Source organism: Herpailurus yagouaroundi, unplaced genomic scaffold (genome assembly GCF_014898765.1).
Source record: "Herpailurus yagouaroundi ecotype Mexico unplaced genomic scaffold, PumYag 140, whole genome shotgun sequence".
Lineage (NCBI taxonomy): Eukaryota > Metazoa > Chordata > Mammalia > Carnivora > Felidae > Herpailurus > Herpailurus yagouaroundi.
Genome location: NW_024412395.1, coordinates 93680655 through 93699057, shown reverse-complemented (window position 1 = coordinate 93699057; position 18403 = coordinate 93680655). Strand labels below are relative to the sequence as shown.

Sequence of the window (18403 nt, the reverse complement as noted above, 5' to 3'; positions counted from 1 at the left end):
TAAAAAAAAAAAACAAAAAGCAGACTGTGACTCAGGAGTCTGGGGCGGAGCCCGAGATTCTGCATGTCTAACAACCCAGGGGTGATGCTGATGCCGCTGGTCCACGGACCACCACACTCCTAGTGACAAGGGACAGGGGGAAATGGAGAAGAGACAGGAGAGGGAGGTGGCGAGAAACAGAATGGAAGGCAGAAGGAAAAGGGAGGACTGGGAAGGGGCGACCCTGAGGGGCAGAGAGGGCCAGGCCGGGTGGGGCCCGCCGCAGGGATTCGGACCGGGCCGCACCCGCACCCTGTTGTCTCCCATCCGCCTGCCCTGTCCGGAGCTGCTGGCGGGCCCTGCCCTGCCTCGAAAATCCTCCAAACCCAACAGCGGTCCCTGCGAGGCGCACCCACACGCACAGAGAGCACTTTGCTTCTGGAAATGCCTCTACATGTGCATGGTCAGCCAATGAAGCTGCCACACAATCAGCCAGCATGCCAGTGAGGAAGGGAGCTTCAGGGGCCCGACCTAGCTGTTTCCTTTCTCCTTTCTCTGGGGGAGGGGGCAGAGTCGATTCTGCGAGCCCAGGAGGGCGGTGGTTCGGGGTGACTGTGGGGGTGGGGTCTTTGCAGGGAGGGTGAGCCAGCAACCTGGAGCTGCACCGTCTGGCGCGTTTTATTTTAAACACAATGTAGTCGTACATGAGGCACTGTCAGGAATGAGTGTGTGTGCGTGCGTGCGTGTGTGCGTGCGTGCGTGCGTGCGTGCGCGTGCGTGCGTGTGAGCTACTGCATGCATGTGGGCCAGCAGGGGGCATCGTTTCTGGAAGGAGGCCCTAAGACTCCCAGGCACCTCAGCCATCCTGATGGTATATGGAGGGGTCAGAATAAGAGATGCCTCTCGCTGTGCTGGTTCCATCTTTAATCATTCATTTCAAATCTTGAAGTGTCTTAAAATAGCAGTGTCATGAGACTGCTGATTCCATGCCCTCTGGGGTGTATTAACTCTCTTCTTCCTTCTCAGCTCACTCAAGCCTTAGAAAAGGGTCAGAGTCCAGATCCACGGGACTACCCCAAAGTGTCCCCTTGGCTCATAAACAGGCATGGGAGCTTGACTCATAGAATGAAAAACCATTTAGGGATAATTTTTTCCTGGGAAGAAAAAAGAAAGAAAGAAAAGGTTATTCTAATCTTTTTAAGTATGGTGAGCAAATGGCAGCATTGACGATACTGATGTATTAATTTAAGTTACTAATATGTCTTTAACTGTGAGTTTCTGAAAACTGGGGACTGACTCCCTTGGATTCTGTTGCTCCTGGAAATACATGGTGTGTGCTCAGTAAATGCCACTGCACTTTCCCAGATTGCACCAGAAAGAGGAAATAGTTTGGCCTAGCGGCGGTGTTGTGTGGCTGTGGCCCAGATTGTCCCGCTTGTGTCCCTGGGCTTCTCGGATCCAGCCAGGAGTGAGACAGCCACAGTGGGGCTGACTTCTGCTCCCACAGCCCAGCTGAGCCACCTGCAGGACAGGACGGAGCAGGCAGGATACCTCTGCGGTCAGAGTGGGGAGATTTCTCCCAGGTCTCGGGGTACGCACCTCACGGTCCATGCCCCATCCAAAGTTGTGAGAGACAGTGGTTGTGATGGCACATTATCCCAGAGATACTCTGCAAGATTCTGTTTGTGGCAGAAGCAGCACTGAGAAAGGATTTTTAGGGTGGTCCCCAGGCCCTCTCTGCTACAACTGAACTGCAGTTATATATTTTTAAAATTTTAAACATTTTTTTAAAGTTTATTTATTTATTTAGAGAGAGACAGAGCATAAGCAGGGAAGGGGCAGAGAGGGAGAGAGACAGAGAGAGAGAGAATCCCAAGCAGGCTCCACACTCTCAGCATAGAGCCTGACACGAGGCTTGATCTCATGAACCATGAGACCGAGACCTGAGCCAAGATCAAGGGTCGGTGCTTAACTGAGGGAGCCACCTGAACTGCAGTTGCATTAATAAATGTTTAGTTAGTGCTTGTGGGGCGGGAGGGGGGGCAGTCACACTAAGTGTTCACACATATTATCTCATTTAAAACTGAAACCAACCCAGTGCAGTGGGCATTGTTATTCCCAATTTACAGATGAAACAGTGGAGGCACAATTTACCCAGGGTTGCCCTGATGGGGCAGGCTTGCATACAGGGGTCTGGCTCCTCTCACCTCCAGTGTGCAGGCGAAGAGTTGGCTGGGTGCGTTTAGGAGTCCCCCACCTTGACGTGCATCCCTGTGTTTTTGCTGAAACATAACGAAGAGCGGAGATGATGGCAGCTCGTCCCGTTCAAAGCTCTGATTGAAGAGCTATTTCACTCAGCCCTCACAATACTCTAGGACATGGGCAGGACCAATTATTTCCATTTTTTATGAAAGGGGAAACTGACAGTCCTCATGACTTACTGACTTCTGTGAGGCCACACTGCACAGGCTGGGGCAGAGCTCTGCCAGAAGCTCAGGGACCCTTCCTGGTGCGAAAGGAAACATCCAGTCCTCAGGCTCTTCCGTTCACTGGTGCTGTGGCACAGGAGGCCAGGACGGGGAGGGTCTCCTGATCCCATGATCAGAACCTCGTTTGGAACCCTTCTCCCCTCACCAACTTTCCCTTCGAGAGTTCAGAGCTCTCTTGTTCTCTGCTCGCTCTTTGCTGCTCTGTTCCCCACACCTCTCGTGGGGGCTCACATGGGACAGACAGAAGAGCCCAGCCACAGCACCCCACCCTGTTCCTTGTGCATCATGTTTCAAACAGTAGTCAGGGGCCCTGCTTACGTTCCACAGCCAGCTTGGGGGATCAGGGGTTAGGGTGACTCTTGGGATTAAGGGGACCTTTCTCCGCCACTACATTTGGGGGGTTTTAAAGTCTGGAGCAGGAGAAAGTGAAGGTTGATGATGACCCAGTGGTCAAAACAAAAAGCCCAGTTAAGGACCCTCTTCACAGAGAGGCAGGCACTGGAAAAAACATTTGTGGTAGAGGGTTTGAGAGGAGTCTGTAGGATCAGGCCATCTTCTGGAAAACTCCCTTGTTTTGTGTAACCCTAGGCTAGGGGAAGCAGTGGAAAATTTAAAGGCCCAATTACCTGTAATGGAATGCTATCTGCACAATTAAATGTAAAGGCTGATGTCCTACATCTAGACTAGCAAGTGAAATGTATTCCAATGGCTACAATTCCTTCGGGGCCACTGGTCAGTCCTCCTGAGCCAGAATCAGTGCTTCCATCCAGGCCGTTTAATGCATAGCGAGGACTCACTACTGGCTGATGGAAGGTTGTCTGCTTTTCCTGGGGCGTTCGGGCTGAAAAGCCGGCTGGGGGTGTCCTCTGCAGGGCTTTACACAAATCCTTACAATCAGAAGACTGTCCCGCCCTCTACCTTCCCACATCTGATCCTGTCACTTCCCTGGTTAAAAGTGTTCAATAGCAGCATGTTTACTCTTAGGACAAAGCCAAAATTCTGTGCATATTCTTCAAGATTCCACATGATCTTCTCTTATTTTCCCAGCTGTCTCACCCCACACTCCCTTTTGCTTTCTCTGTTCCACCCACTCTGGCCTTCTTCCAGGTTTTCATGTTCACTATGCTTTTTCTGCCACAGGACCTTTGCACATGCCTTCTCCTGTGCCTAGAGCACTCTTCCCTCCTCCCTTTGCCTAAACTCCCACCAACTCAAGCATTGCTTCTTCTGACAAGTCAAATCCCCCATCAAAGGCTCTCACAGTTCCGTGTACCTTCTTCTCTTATGCCTGATAAATTGCAGCTGTAAATAAATTTATTTGATCATCTGTGTTCTCTAGACTTTAAATTCCACGAGGGTGGAAATCTTACGTGTTTTTGCTTACTGCTTTATCTCCAGCACCTAGCAGAGTGCATATTTGTTGAGTGAGAGCATGAATAAATCCCAAACTAAAATCCAACTCCAGGTCCACTTACGACTGTGCTACCTAGGCCAGCCATAGAATCACAGAATTTCAGAGTTGAAGCCCACCCACACCCCAGTTTTCAATCCATCCATCAATACTGCTATTAGCATGGTGCTTTTTCTGTTAAAAAAATGAAATCTCAGTGTTTATATATAGTCAGTAAATTATACTGTTTTTTCTTATCTCTCCCCCACATCCCATGTCTTCGGCTTGTCTGTTAAATTGGTAATCCCTAGCACTTATATTAAATGACACGCCAGGTGTTGTTGTAGAAAATAAGCAAAAGAAAGGCCTGTGTCCTATTAGTGTGAAAAGCACCTATTAGTGTGAAAATAAACAATGTTGCTCCGGAAAGAATATTCTGGGCCCTAGAATACCACCCACACTGGCTTTGCATTTTTACTTTCTGCTTCCCATTTCTCTGTCTGTATCATAATCAGTTACATAGGCCTTCCTTCTCTGTGATGGCTGCCCAGAACTCACTCCCTACAATAATTTCTGATCATTTGGTGTGCTATAGGTTTCCTCCATATTAAAAGTGCAGTATAAAACTCAGAAACTTGTAAAAATAGCCATTGTGTTACAAATTAAAAAGCCCTGTATTAAATCTTGAACCAGAGGTGAGAGGTCGAGGCAGCAGAAGCAAGAAGCATGGGGGTGGAATGGAAATGGAGTAAGGGTGTCCCAGCAACAGCTAACCCGCCCTTCTCTTCTTTGCAGTGGCAGGCCATCTCTCTGACAGTCATTGAGAAGGTGCAGATTGCAGCCGCCATCTTGGGTTCCCTCTTCCTCATTGCCAGTATCTCTTGGCTCATCTGGTCGACCTTCAGTCCCTCGGCAAAATGGCAGCGCCAAGACCTCCTCTTCCAGATCTGCTATGGGATGTACGGATTCATGGACGTGGTGTGCATAGGTGGGTCTGGGGCTTGTCTCTATGGGAAGTGGAGAGCCACGTGGTGGTGAGTTAGACCAATCTCTCAGGATCCCTCCCTCTTAAAGGCCAAAGCACCAGGCTTGAGACTTGCAAGCTCAGGAGGAGCCAACATCTTAGACTTGAGGGGTAGGTGGGTTGGGGGAGGAAGTAGGCCAGAGAAGGAAGGTCTAAATCTTTCCTGAGCAAATCTGTTCTTGCCTAGTTGAAGATAAGGATAAGGAGGCTCGCCTCTAAGAAGACTTGAGAGAGGTCAGTTGGTCAGACTATCTGCCTCAGACAGGATGTGCAAGCCCTCTTCTCTGTTGCGTACTCCATGGCTGCCAAGCCATAACAAGGGACGATTATACATTTAATTCCATCCTCTTCACAGAAAAATGCCCAGAAACAGCCATGATGGTACCTGCCCCTTGCCCCCCTTCTCAGCTTTCCATGAGCCTATCACAATACCCAAGATTTCTCTAGTCTAGTGTTTTTCAAACTGTATGTAGTCCTGGTGTTCCACTCACAGCTCCAAGGAAACCAGTTTTGGGAGTGGGCAGTGGAATGCAACACAGAGAGGCTCTGAATCTTCACCCTTGCTTCACCCTTAGTTTTTACACTTTTATCCATTTACATATGTTTCCCTTCTAGGTAAGACTTTGTTTTAAAGTCTTCGATGTTTCAGAAAAAAGTTGGAAACCCACCACTCTAATTCCTGCCTGTTCCTTCACACCATCCCCAAATCTATGTTCCTTCCTCTTCTAGTATGTTAGGTTGGTTGGTGGAGGGCTGAGTCTTTCTGTTTTCCCCCCAAAATGCTTACGGTTTTCAACTATGGAGTCTTCATTCAAATGACTGAGGTCCTGGTTTTCTCTGAATGACATGAAGCATGGTTAAGCCCTAGTCATACATCCTACTTGGAACTCTCAGGTTGTCCCCTAGGCCATGATGCTGACAGCACTTAAGTTCCACAGTGGTCTTCTCTGTGCTTTACTTTGTATATTATATCAATTATGCTACCCTGCTCTGTTTGGCAAGAAAACATCTATTAGCTAGGATTTGGCTAGGAGGATGCTATGTGGATTTCTTTGGAGTTCTTTAAATTAGGAATCAGAGAGGCCTGGAGACTTGCATGCTGATTACAGCAGCCAGAGACTAGTGATGCTGGTGCTTGGATACTTGTCTAAGCTTTTTGCTGCCTCTCCCTGCTCACTAAACCAATACATCAACCCTAAGTTCCAGAGCCTTTTTTAAGGCGGCCTTTTATGGCACCTAGACAGTGAAAGAAACAGACTGCCCAGTTTTGGAGGACTGTGGAAGAGAGAGGACTGTGAATAAGGAGGAATTTGACTTTGAGCATTTTAATTTAGTTCCCCCTCCACCGAAATCCCTTCCCACCCTGCTGAGGCGTGGGTTGTTGCTGCCAGAAGCCAGGGGTGTCTCCATATGGAGGTGTATGGCTCTGGCATGAGGGGGGCAGCAGTGGAGAGCCTGTAGGAGCTTCTCCAGCTGCCCTTCATTCTCCTTCAGGCAGGCTTTTGACTGGTCCCTGATGTGAGCTTCTGTGAGACATGCTTGCCCAACACGTGGTGTATTAGTCAGCTTTGGCTATGGTAACAAGCAACTCCAGAATTGCAGTGCCTCACAACAACAAGCATTGATTTCCCATTCATGGGTCTGCATGGTGCCTGTGGCTCAGCTGGGCTTGGCGCGGCTTAGCTTCTGACTGTGCATTGGGTTCCAGCCTGCTCTGAGTGTCTCTTCATGCTGGGGCCCAGGCTGGAGAGGTAGGGACTGTTGAGTGTGCTCTTCTAGGCAGGTGCAGAAGCACAAGAGGACTGGCACACTGTGTCTTCTGCCCACAACCCATGGTCCAATGCAAGTCATCAGTGAACCCAAGATCAGAGGTGGGGGGTTGGGGGTGGGCCATGGAAGCATACTGCTCCTCCCCTGGAGAGAGCATGGGAGTCAAAGAGGAGCATAGATACCACCTGCCATTCAGGGGACCACAGACTTGAAGACCAAGAGACGTGAACATAGAAGAGAACATGTGATCAACCTGTACAACTCCTGCTTTGAAGTTGAGAGAAGTGGGGCCCAGAGAAGGGAAGTGATATGCTCAAGATTGCTCAGCTGTGATTTGAAGCAAGATCTCTTGATGAGTGGTCCAGTGCTCTTTCCATTATCCTCTTGCATCAGACAGCAGGAGTCTTCAGTATCTCTTATGGGACATCTGCAGATGCCACCTCCGACTTTGAGTGCACCTGGACCCAGGTGTAGGAAGAGCCATCACAAACAGTCCTGCTCCTTGTGGCTCTGAGCCACCCAGCACCCAGCACCCCTTCCTGCTTGGGCCTTCCTGGCACTCTGGTTTCTCCTGTCATAGTGTCTCCCACTGAGTAGGCCTCCACAGAACCGTCATGTCCTCTGTCTCTTTCTTGGCTCCTCTCCATCTGCCTCCCCCCAGCCCACTTCTATCTCTGAAATTCTCTCTCTTATGTACATACATACATCAGTCACCCGATTTCTGGAAGCAGCACAACAAGCTAAATATTGAGAGTTTTAATATTGCTTTCATTCGTTCTAAGCTTTTAGGAATATAATTTCCCAGAGTGCAAAGCCACACCATGATCTATCCATTCTGCTCTGACAAGCCAGTGACTGCTTGGAGACAGCCATCGGACAAGAGGGGGATGCATAGGAACTGTAATTGCTTTTGGTGCTGTCCAAAAGTGGTCAGATATATTTATATTTAGACTAGCTCACCTTTAAAGAGTTTAGACTGTTCTATCATTTTGTTGATTATAACAGGAGCTAATTCCATTTGAGTGCATTTTCCCAGGGCCAGTAACTTTTTTTCCATTTTTCAGATGGTGAAACTTATACTGAAGGATTTGTCTTAGGCTGACTCAGGCAGCAGAGGAGGACTCTCAGTTCAGCATTTTTTTTCTAAGATAGGTTGTCCATAGAAGAAAATGCTAGGAGACAAAATCAGAAAGAGAGTAATATGTGACCTAAACAAGAGAGTGGAAGGTAATGGATAGTAGTTGAAATGCACAAATTCTTGTGGTGGTTGAAATGATGGTGATTTTGATGATGGTGATGATAATCAGTGGTGATGATGGTGGTTTTAAGGGTGAAGTTCAGGTACTGGCCACTTCTCTTCTGTAGTGTTCTGGCCAGTTGAGGGAAAGCACCCAGTACTGCATAAGTGGTTGTAAAGTATCAGCCTTTTAGGGACTTTCTGAAAGAGGCAATCAGGTGGAGCCTGCAGTGTCTCTAGGGGTATATTTATTTTTAGCCTCAACTAGGCATTTAGACTCACAGAACTACCAGACAGCACAGCTAGCACTAGACTCACTTAGAGGAATTTAGGACAGGAACCACAGCCTCCACAAGGCAGGTCCAGCTTACCCTCTCTGCAGGTGGGTCCTTGCTGCATTCCATATCCTAGTGTAGGGCTAGTCTCTCAGCCCCAACATAATAGCTTAGAAAGAAGGAGAGGAGACGCACAACGAGGGGTGCGGGGTCCACCTTGACATAGTTTCCCCACAAGAGTCATGCACAGTTACAAGTGTCACTGTACTCTGGGAAGCCTAAAGCTACAGACTCCCACCAGATATTCACAGTGAAGCACCCACCAGTCAGGGGTTACTTCCAACCCAAGGAATGTTGTAACACAGCTGACACTAACCTTATCAGACTTCCAGGGCAATCAAGACAGAATGCCAACCCGGGGTCTAGTTTGTTTTGAGAGAAGGAGGAAGTATGCCATCACCTCTGTCCTACCACCTCCTATCTCTATCCATGAATCTGGACTCCTGGCCACACAAACCTGTTTCACTGAACCAATGAGAGGAAGAGGAGCTGGAAAAGGGAACAGAGACCTGGCTAGGTGAGCCAGAATGAGACATATGTGATCTTCTTACTGCACAAAAATGGACAGCATGGATAAGAGAGCTACAGGGTGGCACCTATATTACTATTAAGGTGGTCATCTGTTTCAAAACTTGGTCACTTACTTATTCCCATGGGAAAGGGGAAGTTTCCCTTCCAAAAGTCCTAAGAAAGTGGAAGAAAATGATCTGAAAGAGTGGGCAGAGGAAGAGATGATTCCTTACTGGAAAGTAGGTAGAAGTGATAATGGGAAATGTGAGTGTTCTCAAGAAATGTTGGCTGAAAAAAGATGTCACATAAAAGTATCCATATCCATAGACCCAAGCTCCTTGGATGGATGGAGCAACCCAGTCCCTGATAAAAATCTATCATCAGAAGAAGGAAAATGAGTCTATCCATGTGTTAGCTCAAAAGGCTGAGTAAGAAAGGAATAAGACCATCTGTTAAGATGAGTCTTTGGACTTTCGCTAGTTTTCAGACACCAAGAAAAAATTTTCTATTCTGTAAGACTGTTAAATGGCCTCAGATAGTAAAGAATCTGAGTAAACATAAAATATATAGCTTTAATTAATACTTAAAAATAGATTTACTTTTGTTATCAGAGCAGCACTCTGAGGTAAAACTCCTAAGGGTGGGAAGGACACAAACAGACACCCCATTGGTCACCAACACCAGCTCAGCAGATAATCTCTGCCATGAAGCTAAGAAGATGCAGAGTCTGGGACATGGTCATCTTGTTGCCACGAAGCCACATCAGCCCCATCCATGCCTATGTCCACCTGGTTGGCCTCCAGGGAAAAGTCTTTGGTTTTCACCAAAGGATTTTGCCTGAAATGGGTGCCAGGAAGGTCTGCATTCTCTGTTGGATGCAGCATGGACCCAGGGTTGTGGACAATAGCTCTAGACTTAGTTATATGAAAAGGTTGTACATTCTTGGATGCAAACCACCCCTACAGATTAAACATCTCTTGGCTTAGAGTCCTAACTTCCTAGACCAATCCATGCCACTGTGAAAAACCAAAACTAAGTTGCTGTGGACAGAGCAAAGCACCAAATCCCTAAAAGGCAGAGAAGAACTGAGAAAGGGCACAATAACCCTAAAAGATAAGCAGGGTAAGTATTATGATCCATATTTAATAAGCGAGAAAAGCTTTAAAGTAATTGTGCTCCAGGACACATAGCTAAACAAATAGCAGAGCTGAGAATTGGACCAAGAACCTTGGGCTCCAATTCCAGGGTGACTTCTACTGCCTATTTTTTATCTCTGATTGCTCTGTGGAATTGCAAATGCAGAGCTCAGATGGGGAGGCAGCTTGAGGGGAAATTGGTCCAGTAATACCTTCACCCATAGGGTAATAGCTGAGCAATAAGAAATTTAGTGAGCCCTAGCTGCTCCTGTCCTGTATTCAGGGTCTTGGGAGTTAGCCATTGTTACACTTCCCTTTTGATCAGTGCTATTCTGATACCAACTGAGAGAGTGGCTTAAGAAGTTGAGATGAAATTTGGGTGGTTTATCTGTCCTCTGGTGAAGGGAATTGGGGCAGGGGAAGCTAAATCCCCTGGTCAACATGAACTTAGGGAATCCATTCATTGATGAAAAAATATTTATTGAAAGGGCACTCCCAATAAGAGAGTCACTTGCTCTCAAGGATCTTACATTTCACTGGGGTAGTAGACAAGTTAATCATTTATGTCAATAATAAGAGCTGGGACACAGAGATAAGTGAACACAGAAGATGACTAAGTAGAAGGGGCTCAGAAGGGTCATATCTGTTCATTCAGTAGCATCTCCTGGCTGTCTGGTTTTGTTCCTGAAACTAGGGAAATTTAATAAAATAATGAATGAGACAAGAATCTTTGCCCTCAAGGAGCTCATACTCTACAAATAAATCATAGCACAGTGGGAGCCGGGATAAGATGTAGAGAAAGGGGGAACAAAACAGAGAGCAATTACCTCTCTCTTGGAGGAGTCCAGGAAAGCTTTACGAAGGAAGGAACCCTATCCTTCAGCTAGTTTTGAAAGATAGGTCGAAGTGTGTCCAGAAGAGTGGGAAAGAACATTCTAGGCAGAGGGACTAGCATGTGTAGAAGCACAGAGACTTGAGAGAACCAGGTACACTTGGGAAACTTGGAGCATGCTTGTATGGATGGCTCAGTGTCAAGAGCCAGAGTAGGAAGGTGGGTGATGGACCATAAGGATATGGAGGTTGGTGGAGCCAAATCCCACAGTGTCAGGAATCATGTGCTAAGGAGTTCAGACTTTACCCTGTTGGTGATAGAACGGCATTGATAAGAAATCTTTCTTTTCGGGGCGCCTGGGTGGCGCAGTCGGTTAAGCATCCGACTTCAGCCAGGTCACGATCTCGCGGTCCGTGAGTTCAAGCCCCGCGTCGGGCTCTGGGCTGATGGCTCGGAGCCTGGAGCCTGTTTCCGATTCTGTGTCTCCCTCTCTCTCTGCCCCTCCCCCGTTCATGCTCTGTCTCTCTCTGTCCCAAAAATAAAAAATAAAAACGTTGAGAAAAAAAAATTAAAAAAAAAAAAAAGAAATCTTTCTTTTCAATCTTTTATATAGGAAAGAAGTAATGGTCAGATGTATGTGTGTTTTAAAGAGATAACTTTGGCAACTATGGGGAGGATGGCCAAGAGCTGGACAGACTAGAGAGGCAGGAAGGGGCCAGTTGGAAAATGCTTGTCATAGTCTGAACAAAAAGAAAAGAAATGTGAAAAAGTGCAGTGGGGAAGAAGTGTATGGGATGACTTTGGGAAGCACTAAGGATGTGGATGAGATAGGGCTGTATGAACTTTGAAGCAAGCAGAAACCCCAGGGCTCTGGTTTGAGTGGAGACTGGATGCCATAGCTGAGCATGAGAGTGGGGCTGGCAATTGGGTGAAGCCAAGGTGAACGAAAGGTGTATCTCTGGCAAAAGCACCAAACAAAAGGACCACTGTGAGCCTAAAACCTAGGCGGTAAGAGGTAATTCCTAGGTGAAGAGTTTGCAGTAGAAGAGAAGCAAGACACATGGAGTGCATTTTGGGCTGCAAAGAGAAGGCTATGCCAGGAAAGAGTCTCCTTGCAGGGGTAGAAAGAAGGAAAGGGCCTTTTATGGCCTCTTGTTCATAGAGGAAGGATTTGAGGGCGCTGGACCAGTTCTGATGAGGATTGGTGACTAAAGAGAAGGGCAGAGGTAAAGAAAGATTTCTATAGGTAGTTGGATAATAAAACTTGAGCATGGGTTTGGGGGTCAACAAGAAGGTGGGTAAAGCGGTGGGTTTTGACAAGATAACTTAGGAGGAGCTTTCAAAGAGTGGGTGGCTAAGGATGGAGACCTGGGGAGTATTAAACACTTAAAAGATGGATGAAGACAGAGAATGAGGAAAACAGGAGGGAATGAGTCGTAAAACCCAGAGTGGCAAGTTTCTGGAAGGAGCGGTGGGAGCATGCTGCATAATGGTCAGGCAACATATTGCTCAGTTTCTTACTAACCTTGGGACCTCAAGCGATTTGCATAACCACTCTCTGCTTTCCTTTTCTCATCTGAGAAATGGGATAGTAATACCACCCTCCAAGGGTTGTTGAGAGTGTTGAAAAGATGGCATACATAAAGGAGCAGGAGTTCATAAAAATCAGTGACCTGGCTGGGTAGTACTTGGTCAGGTAGATTCCCCTAGGAATAAAGGTTTATTCCTCACTCTGTAAAGGTTTGCTGGTACTGTTAAAACCAGAAGCCCGTCACAGCCTAGAGAGCCAGACCTCATGTCCTCATATAATTGAGAGTCTGCTGTTATTTGGAGCAGTGCCTCTTCTGGAAGGTTTTTGGTTTCCTCACCCGTGTCCTCTCAATGAGAAGATCTGATTACATTGAATGTCTTCATGACACCTGCCTCCTCTTCCGTCATCTCTAATGACGCTGTCTGCCCCAGCAGAGAAGCTTGACAGAATCTCGCAGCAAACAAATGGGCCAGTCTCTGCTCCAGTAGGTCAAGTTATTAGGATTTAACAAGAGCAAATTAATTAAGGTCTTTGGCACCAAAAACATTTTTTTTCACTCTACAGACTCAAGAGATTGACCACCCAAAAGTCAAATCTGCAAAAATGCGGACCTCACGCTTATCATGGTTTTTTTTTTTTTTTTTTTACTTGTAAGTAGGATGTGGTCAAGGAAAGGAAGGAAAACAACATTTCTGAGATTGTTCCAAACCTTTAAAACAGTGGACTATGGTAATTAACAAAATTATAGGATATCTTTTGTTAAAGCTTCCTCTGTGTGCTGTTCCTTGAGGTCTTTTCCTATAATTTAGAGATAACTGGTGCCTGCCCTCTGAGATAAAGGAACTCAAATTCTGATTTATAGGAAGTGGGCAAAGGTGGGGAGCAGCAGGAGAAGATAAACATTATTTTTCAAACTTAATTTTAAATCACATTAACTAAAAACACATACATGGTACAAAGATTCCTTCCTGTCTTCCTTCCCTCAGGCTAGAAATGACCCCATCTGTCAAACCTTTTAATTCCCTGATTAGGAAACTGAAAATATGGAGAAGGCAGCCTGGTGCCCTAGAGAGACTGGGAAATAGGAAATTTAGGTCTGAAGACTAGATTAGCCACTAACAACCTTGATGACCTTGGGTAAGTTACTTCATGTTTTTTTTTTTATAGCTCGGTTAACTCATTTATAAAATGAGAGGGTTGAGTCGGATAACTTGCAAGTCCTTCTAGATCTGACATTCTAGGATTCTGAAGTCTCTGCCATTGTGAGACGATGTCATAATTCTCAGAGGTTGACAACTGTGGCTTTGGGGGGGGGGGATTCCCAATAATGTTTGGCCAGACCAAACAACTGATAAGTGCCAGCCACATAAATGGGCAAGATGATGTTTCAATCCGTGTTCCATTAAATGCATGTGGCTTCTCCAACTTTCCAGATTAACTGTTAGCTCCTAGTCTACCCACTCTCTGCCTCTCCCCACCCAGGGCATCCTATGCAAGGCTACCTCTCTCCACCGCTGAGCTGTTAGATGCTCCGAAAATGAAGATGATGAATTTAGAAGCAGACACGCTAAGTGAGCACTGTCCCCCTCAAAGGAGACCCCTGGGGAGGCAATTCATTTATTGCAGTGTGCTGACAGCGCTCAAAATATTTTAGGAACACCTCTTGGGAACTGTCTTAAATGCCTGCAGCCATGTCTGCAGGCAATGGCGTGTCTGTCCATTGACAGTGGGTCTATGGCTAGAAAAAGCCCCAATCTGGTAAATCAGGTAGCTGCTTGAGCCAATTATAGATTTTAGGGGTGACATGAAATATGCCACTGAGCCAAAATCTGCTTTTCTCTTATGGCCCCCACCCTGGCGCTGAAGGTATCTTAGTTAGTGTAACCCCAGCAAATTACACATATAATAAGTGTATATAATTTCAGTGATTTAATGCAGTAGGAAGCTCCTGATCAGTGGGAGATTCTCCTTCACACAGATTCAGGGACATAGGCTTCTTCCATTTTGTGGCCACAGTCCCCTAGGCTCTTGAGTCTTTTATCTCCAGCTAATAGAAAATAAAAGTGAACACAGATAAGGCACACACACACTTTCCCCCTCATACCCATTCTTTAACCTTGGCCTGATTCATGTTCACATGAAATGCTGGTCACCTGGCTCCCCGTGGATGCAAAGTGCTAAAAATGTAATTCCTTCTCAGTGGTGGCTCTCTGAGAAAGAGAAGAGTGGGTTTTTGGTGAACAGTTAGTCATGTCTGTCACAGGCTATGTCATTGAGAAATTTCCAGAAATGCTCTGAACTAGGATAGCCTAAGAGAGAGTGTCCCAGTTTGCCAGGGTAATCTTTTAAAATGCCAGGATTTTAGGTGCACCTGGCTGGCTCAGTCGGTAGAGCCTGTGACTCTTGATCTCAGGGTCATGAGTATGAGTTCAAGCCCCACATTCGGTGTGACTCTACTAAAAAAAGTTGTAAAACAAAAATTAAAATCCCAGGATTCTATTTTATTCTATTTTATTTTATTCTATTTTATTTTATTTTATTTTATTTTAACATTTTTTAATGTTTAATTATTATTTTTGAGAGAGAGAGAGAGAGAGAGAGAGAGAGAGAGAGAGAGAGAGAATACAGAGCAGGCTCCATGCTGTGAGCAGCAAGCCCAATGTGAGGTTTGAACTCATGAACCGTGAGATCATGACCTGAGCCAAAGTCAGACGCTCAATGGACTGAGCCACCCAAGCGCCCCTAAAATCCCAGGATTTTAAAAGACAACACTTTTTAGAATTTGGGCATATTTGCTTAAATAAACTACTTTTGTAACTTTAACATAACTCCTTTGAGATGAAGCCGTGTGAAACTTACTTCGTAATAATGCTTATAAAATAAGAACCAAAATTTATTCTTCATTATGTACCAAACACTAAAAAGTACTTTACATGCATTATCTTATTTATTCCCTATAGCCTTATGATGTAGTTACTATTAAAATGCCCATTTTCCTGATAAGAAAAATTGAGACTAAGAGGTAAATCACCCAAGGCCATACAAGTAGAACCTGGTTTCATCTGATTTCAAAGCCCATATCCTTAACTACTCTATTATAACAATGTAACACATATACATCAAAACACAAAGTACAGAAGACAGCTTATTAGAAATTCAAGTAGAAATTGTATACTCATACCTACAGATTATTATAAAAAAAGATCTCCATAACTGCTGTCTCTGGGGGAGCACATGACCTGCAGCATGGAGGCAGCACCAGCCCAGGCACACCGCACTGTTCTGTTTCAGATGAACCTGAGTGTACGTTCCCCCAACATGGACAAGCTGTGTGTCTGTGGGCAGGATGCTAAGCCTCTCCAAGCTCAGTTTCCTCTTCTGTCAAGTGCAGATAATACCACCTATGTTATGGGCTTTCTGTGAGAGGTACACTAGATTTGCAAAGCCTATTTATTTATTTATTTGCATTTTTTGCAAAGCCCTGCTGGAGTGACAGAACATAGCAAGCATTCCATAAGTACTTGCTATTGTCACCATTGCCATCATCGGCATCGTCACTGCGACCTTCATCACCATCACCTAGAGTGACTGAGCAATGCAATTCTGGCAGTTTCAGTCCAGATAGTGAGAGCCCTGAGCTTCGTAGAGAAGTCTCATAGGCAAAAGCTACAGTATCTTGGGAATCAGCTTCACACACACAGTTGCAGGCATGGACCCCTCACATATACCAATGCAGGGATATTTGGGGCTCCGAGGACATCTCTCTTCCCTGCCCAGTCTTACCGAGTTAAGCACATTCCTTTCAAGGAGCATCAGTGCTCTTCATGATTTTCTAGCTGAGGTCTTCTCACAGTTCTCTGCAATGCCCTGGGCGGGCAGAGGGACCAGCGAGGTTCTGGCCGTGATGGGTTTAGACACATTCTGTATGGCGTGACCAAGCTCAACCAGTCCAGCAAGGACCCTGCTAGGAAGGGAATTGTAACAGAAGTCACTGCTAAGGGGACAGCCTCTCCCTGGACACTGACAAGGCATCAACGGGGTGGAAACGGAAGGGGAAGGTGATTTTGCTTCACCCTCATCGAAGGCTTTCAGTATCTTCTGTCCTTTGGGTCTTTATTGCTGAAAGAGTAGGCCAAACCAGGACCCAAAGCATTTGAGTCAAGGGGAGCCTACCCAAATGAGGCCCCTGGATCCACATCTCATCATCCATAGGGAGACTCCCAGAAGAACATTCTGGTTACACTTCTGAGAAGCACAAAGCTGTCACCATGAATACTGGGGAGGTGGAGGTGCTGCCAATGTCACCTCACAACGCCACTTCCTAACCACCCCACTCCCCTGCAAACAAAACAAAACAAAACAAAACAAAACAAAACAAAAAAAAACAAACCCTAGCTGGTTAGACTGATCTTTCCCACACTTGCCCGACAGGTTCTTTAGTGCAGATTCTGACAGAGCTGGGCTCTTGAGGGGTAATGTCCGGAAGAGGAGTTTGGCAGTGATGGCCTTCCGTGTAAGTCCTGCCCCGCAGCTGTGTGACAGTGGACAGCCCTGCAGGCGGGGAGCATTCCCCCACTGGCACTGCTGAAGGCTCCTGGCAGGGGGAGAGGAGGCAGGAGTGGAGGCTTGTCACCACATCTGCAGGATCAGCTGGCCTCCAGAGCTCCTTTTGGCTCCAGCATCTTGTTCATCTATAAACAATGACTCAGACTGAGGATTGGGAAGGACAATTAGGAGACGAAGAACAGGTGCTTGTGCGTGGGAACAGGGTTGGCGAAGGAGGAAAAGATATGAGTGAGTTTTTCCTCTTTTGTCATCTGCATCCCCACCCCACCCCCCAATACTCAATATCATGTGGCCAGGCACAGTGCCAGGCATCAGCACATATGACTCATTACCTCATCTAATCTCATAACAACCCTATAAGAAAGGTGGTATCAGTCCCAGTTTACTGACAGAAATACTGAGGCTCAGAAGAGGAAGTGACTTACCTAAATCCACAAGGCTAGAAAGTGGTAGATACTCTGCATGTCCGATGCACGTTCACTGGCAAGTTGCCTCTAAAACATGGGACCCAAAGTTCTTTGGGTCCAGAAGAAGAAGCATCCATTTCTTTAGTTGCCTCACATCTTCATGTCTACTGCATCGGGAGCCAGAGATTTTTTAAAAATTACCCACAGCTCTTTATTTGATCAAAATCTCGAGCCTTCCATGAGGCAGTAGGCCACGACAAGGATCATGTTCTAGGCAGTGTTACTCAAGTGTGCTCTACACACAGGCAGGATCAGTGTCACTCAAGAGCATCTTAGAAATGCAAATTCGTAGGCCTCAACCAAGACCTACTGATTCAGACTCTTGGGCCAGAGCCCAGAAATCTGGGTTCTAACAAGGTCCCTGGCTGATTTTGATGCATGCTAAAGTTTGAGAAGCACTGTTGTAGAATTGTCTGCAACTTTTTTGCCACTTAGATCAGGATAGTAACAGGAAATAGGGGGTGGGAAGAAGGGATTTTGGCATTGCTGAGGGGCCAGAGGCTTCTCTGCAGGCTTCTCAGTTAACCTTGGCCTGTAACCTCCGTATATAATAAGAACAAGTTTTTTTGTCCTATCACAGGTGTTCAAAGAAGCACATAGTAGGTACTCAGGAAATACCACCTAAATAGAATTAAATTGTATCTCACTGCTTGGGATACAGCAAGAGCCAATGGCCAAAATTCAGCAGGCCATGATTGGGAGGCCAATCCCAACCAAGGATTGAGGACTCCCTGACAAAGCTGTGTCATCAGCGACTTAGGGGCAGAGGGAGCCAAGCAGACAGGACCACCCACTCACAATGGCCACCTTCCTTCGCTCCTCATGGGCTAACCAAAGGGCCGCTTCAGCTGGAGGCTCAGGGGAGAGATATGACAAGCAAAGGGTTCTGACACTTAAGGATCCTCCAGCTCTATGAGGAAGAGTTGCCCCCAAAGGTGGAGAGACATTAGGGGATGAAGGTGGCAATTCTTCTAGGACTGGATGTCCCAACAATACAGCCCAGGGTGGGGCACCTTGTGGGTGGTTACAAGGTAACTATTAAATTAAATAGAAAACAACCCCAGAGGGGCGCCTAAGTGGCTCAATTGGTTAAGCATCTGACTCTTGATTTCGGCTCAGGTCATGATCTCACAGTTT

General features: G+C 46.3%; 2 protein-coding genes and 1 long non-coding RNA gene across 4 annotated transcripts in view; 1 reads left to right on the top strand and 2 right to left on the bottom strand.

The window, feature by feature from the left end:
• The window catches only part of MARCHF4 (membrane associated ring-CH-type finger 4), a 108932-nt gene that overhangs the window by 83339 nt on the left and 7190 nt on the right, over positions 1–18403 (top strand). For both annotated transcript variants that reach the window (XM_040476183.1, XM_040476182.1), the window contains one exon: positions 4654–4846. In XM_040476183.1, the coding sequence (XP_040332117.1) occupies positions 4654–4846 (193 nt within the window). The remainder of the gene's footprint in view (positions 1–4653; positions 4847–18403) is intronic.
• Positions 889–4654, bottom strand: LOC121031038 (uncharacterized). Its single transcript, XR_005790526.1, has 2 exons — positions 2187–4654; positions 889–1133 (listed from the first exon to the last, which is right to left on the bottom strand). It is a non-coding gene; the product is annotated as an uncharacterized LOC121031038 (long non-coding RNA).
• XRCC5 (X-ray repair cross complementing 5) overlaps positions 16630–18403 on the bottom strand; it is a 131732-nt gene continuing 129958 nt past the window's right edge. The window contains exons 20-21 of the transcript XR_005790519.1: positions 17225–17373; positions 16630–16924 (exon numbers count right to left, since the gene is read on the bottom strand). The gene's annotated coding sequence lies outside the window, so the exon portion shown is untranslated. The remainder of the gene's footprint in view (positions 16925–17224; positions 17374–18403) is intronic.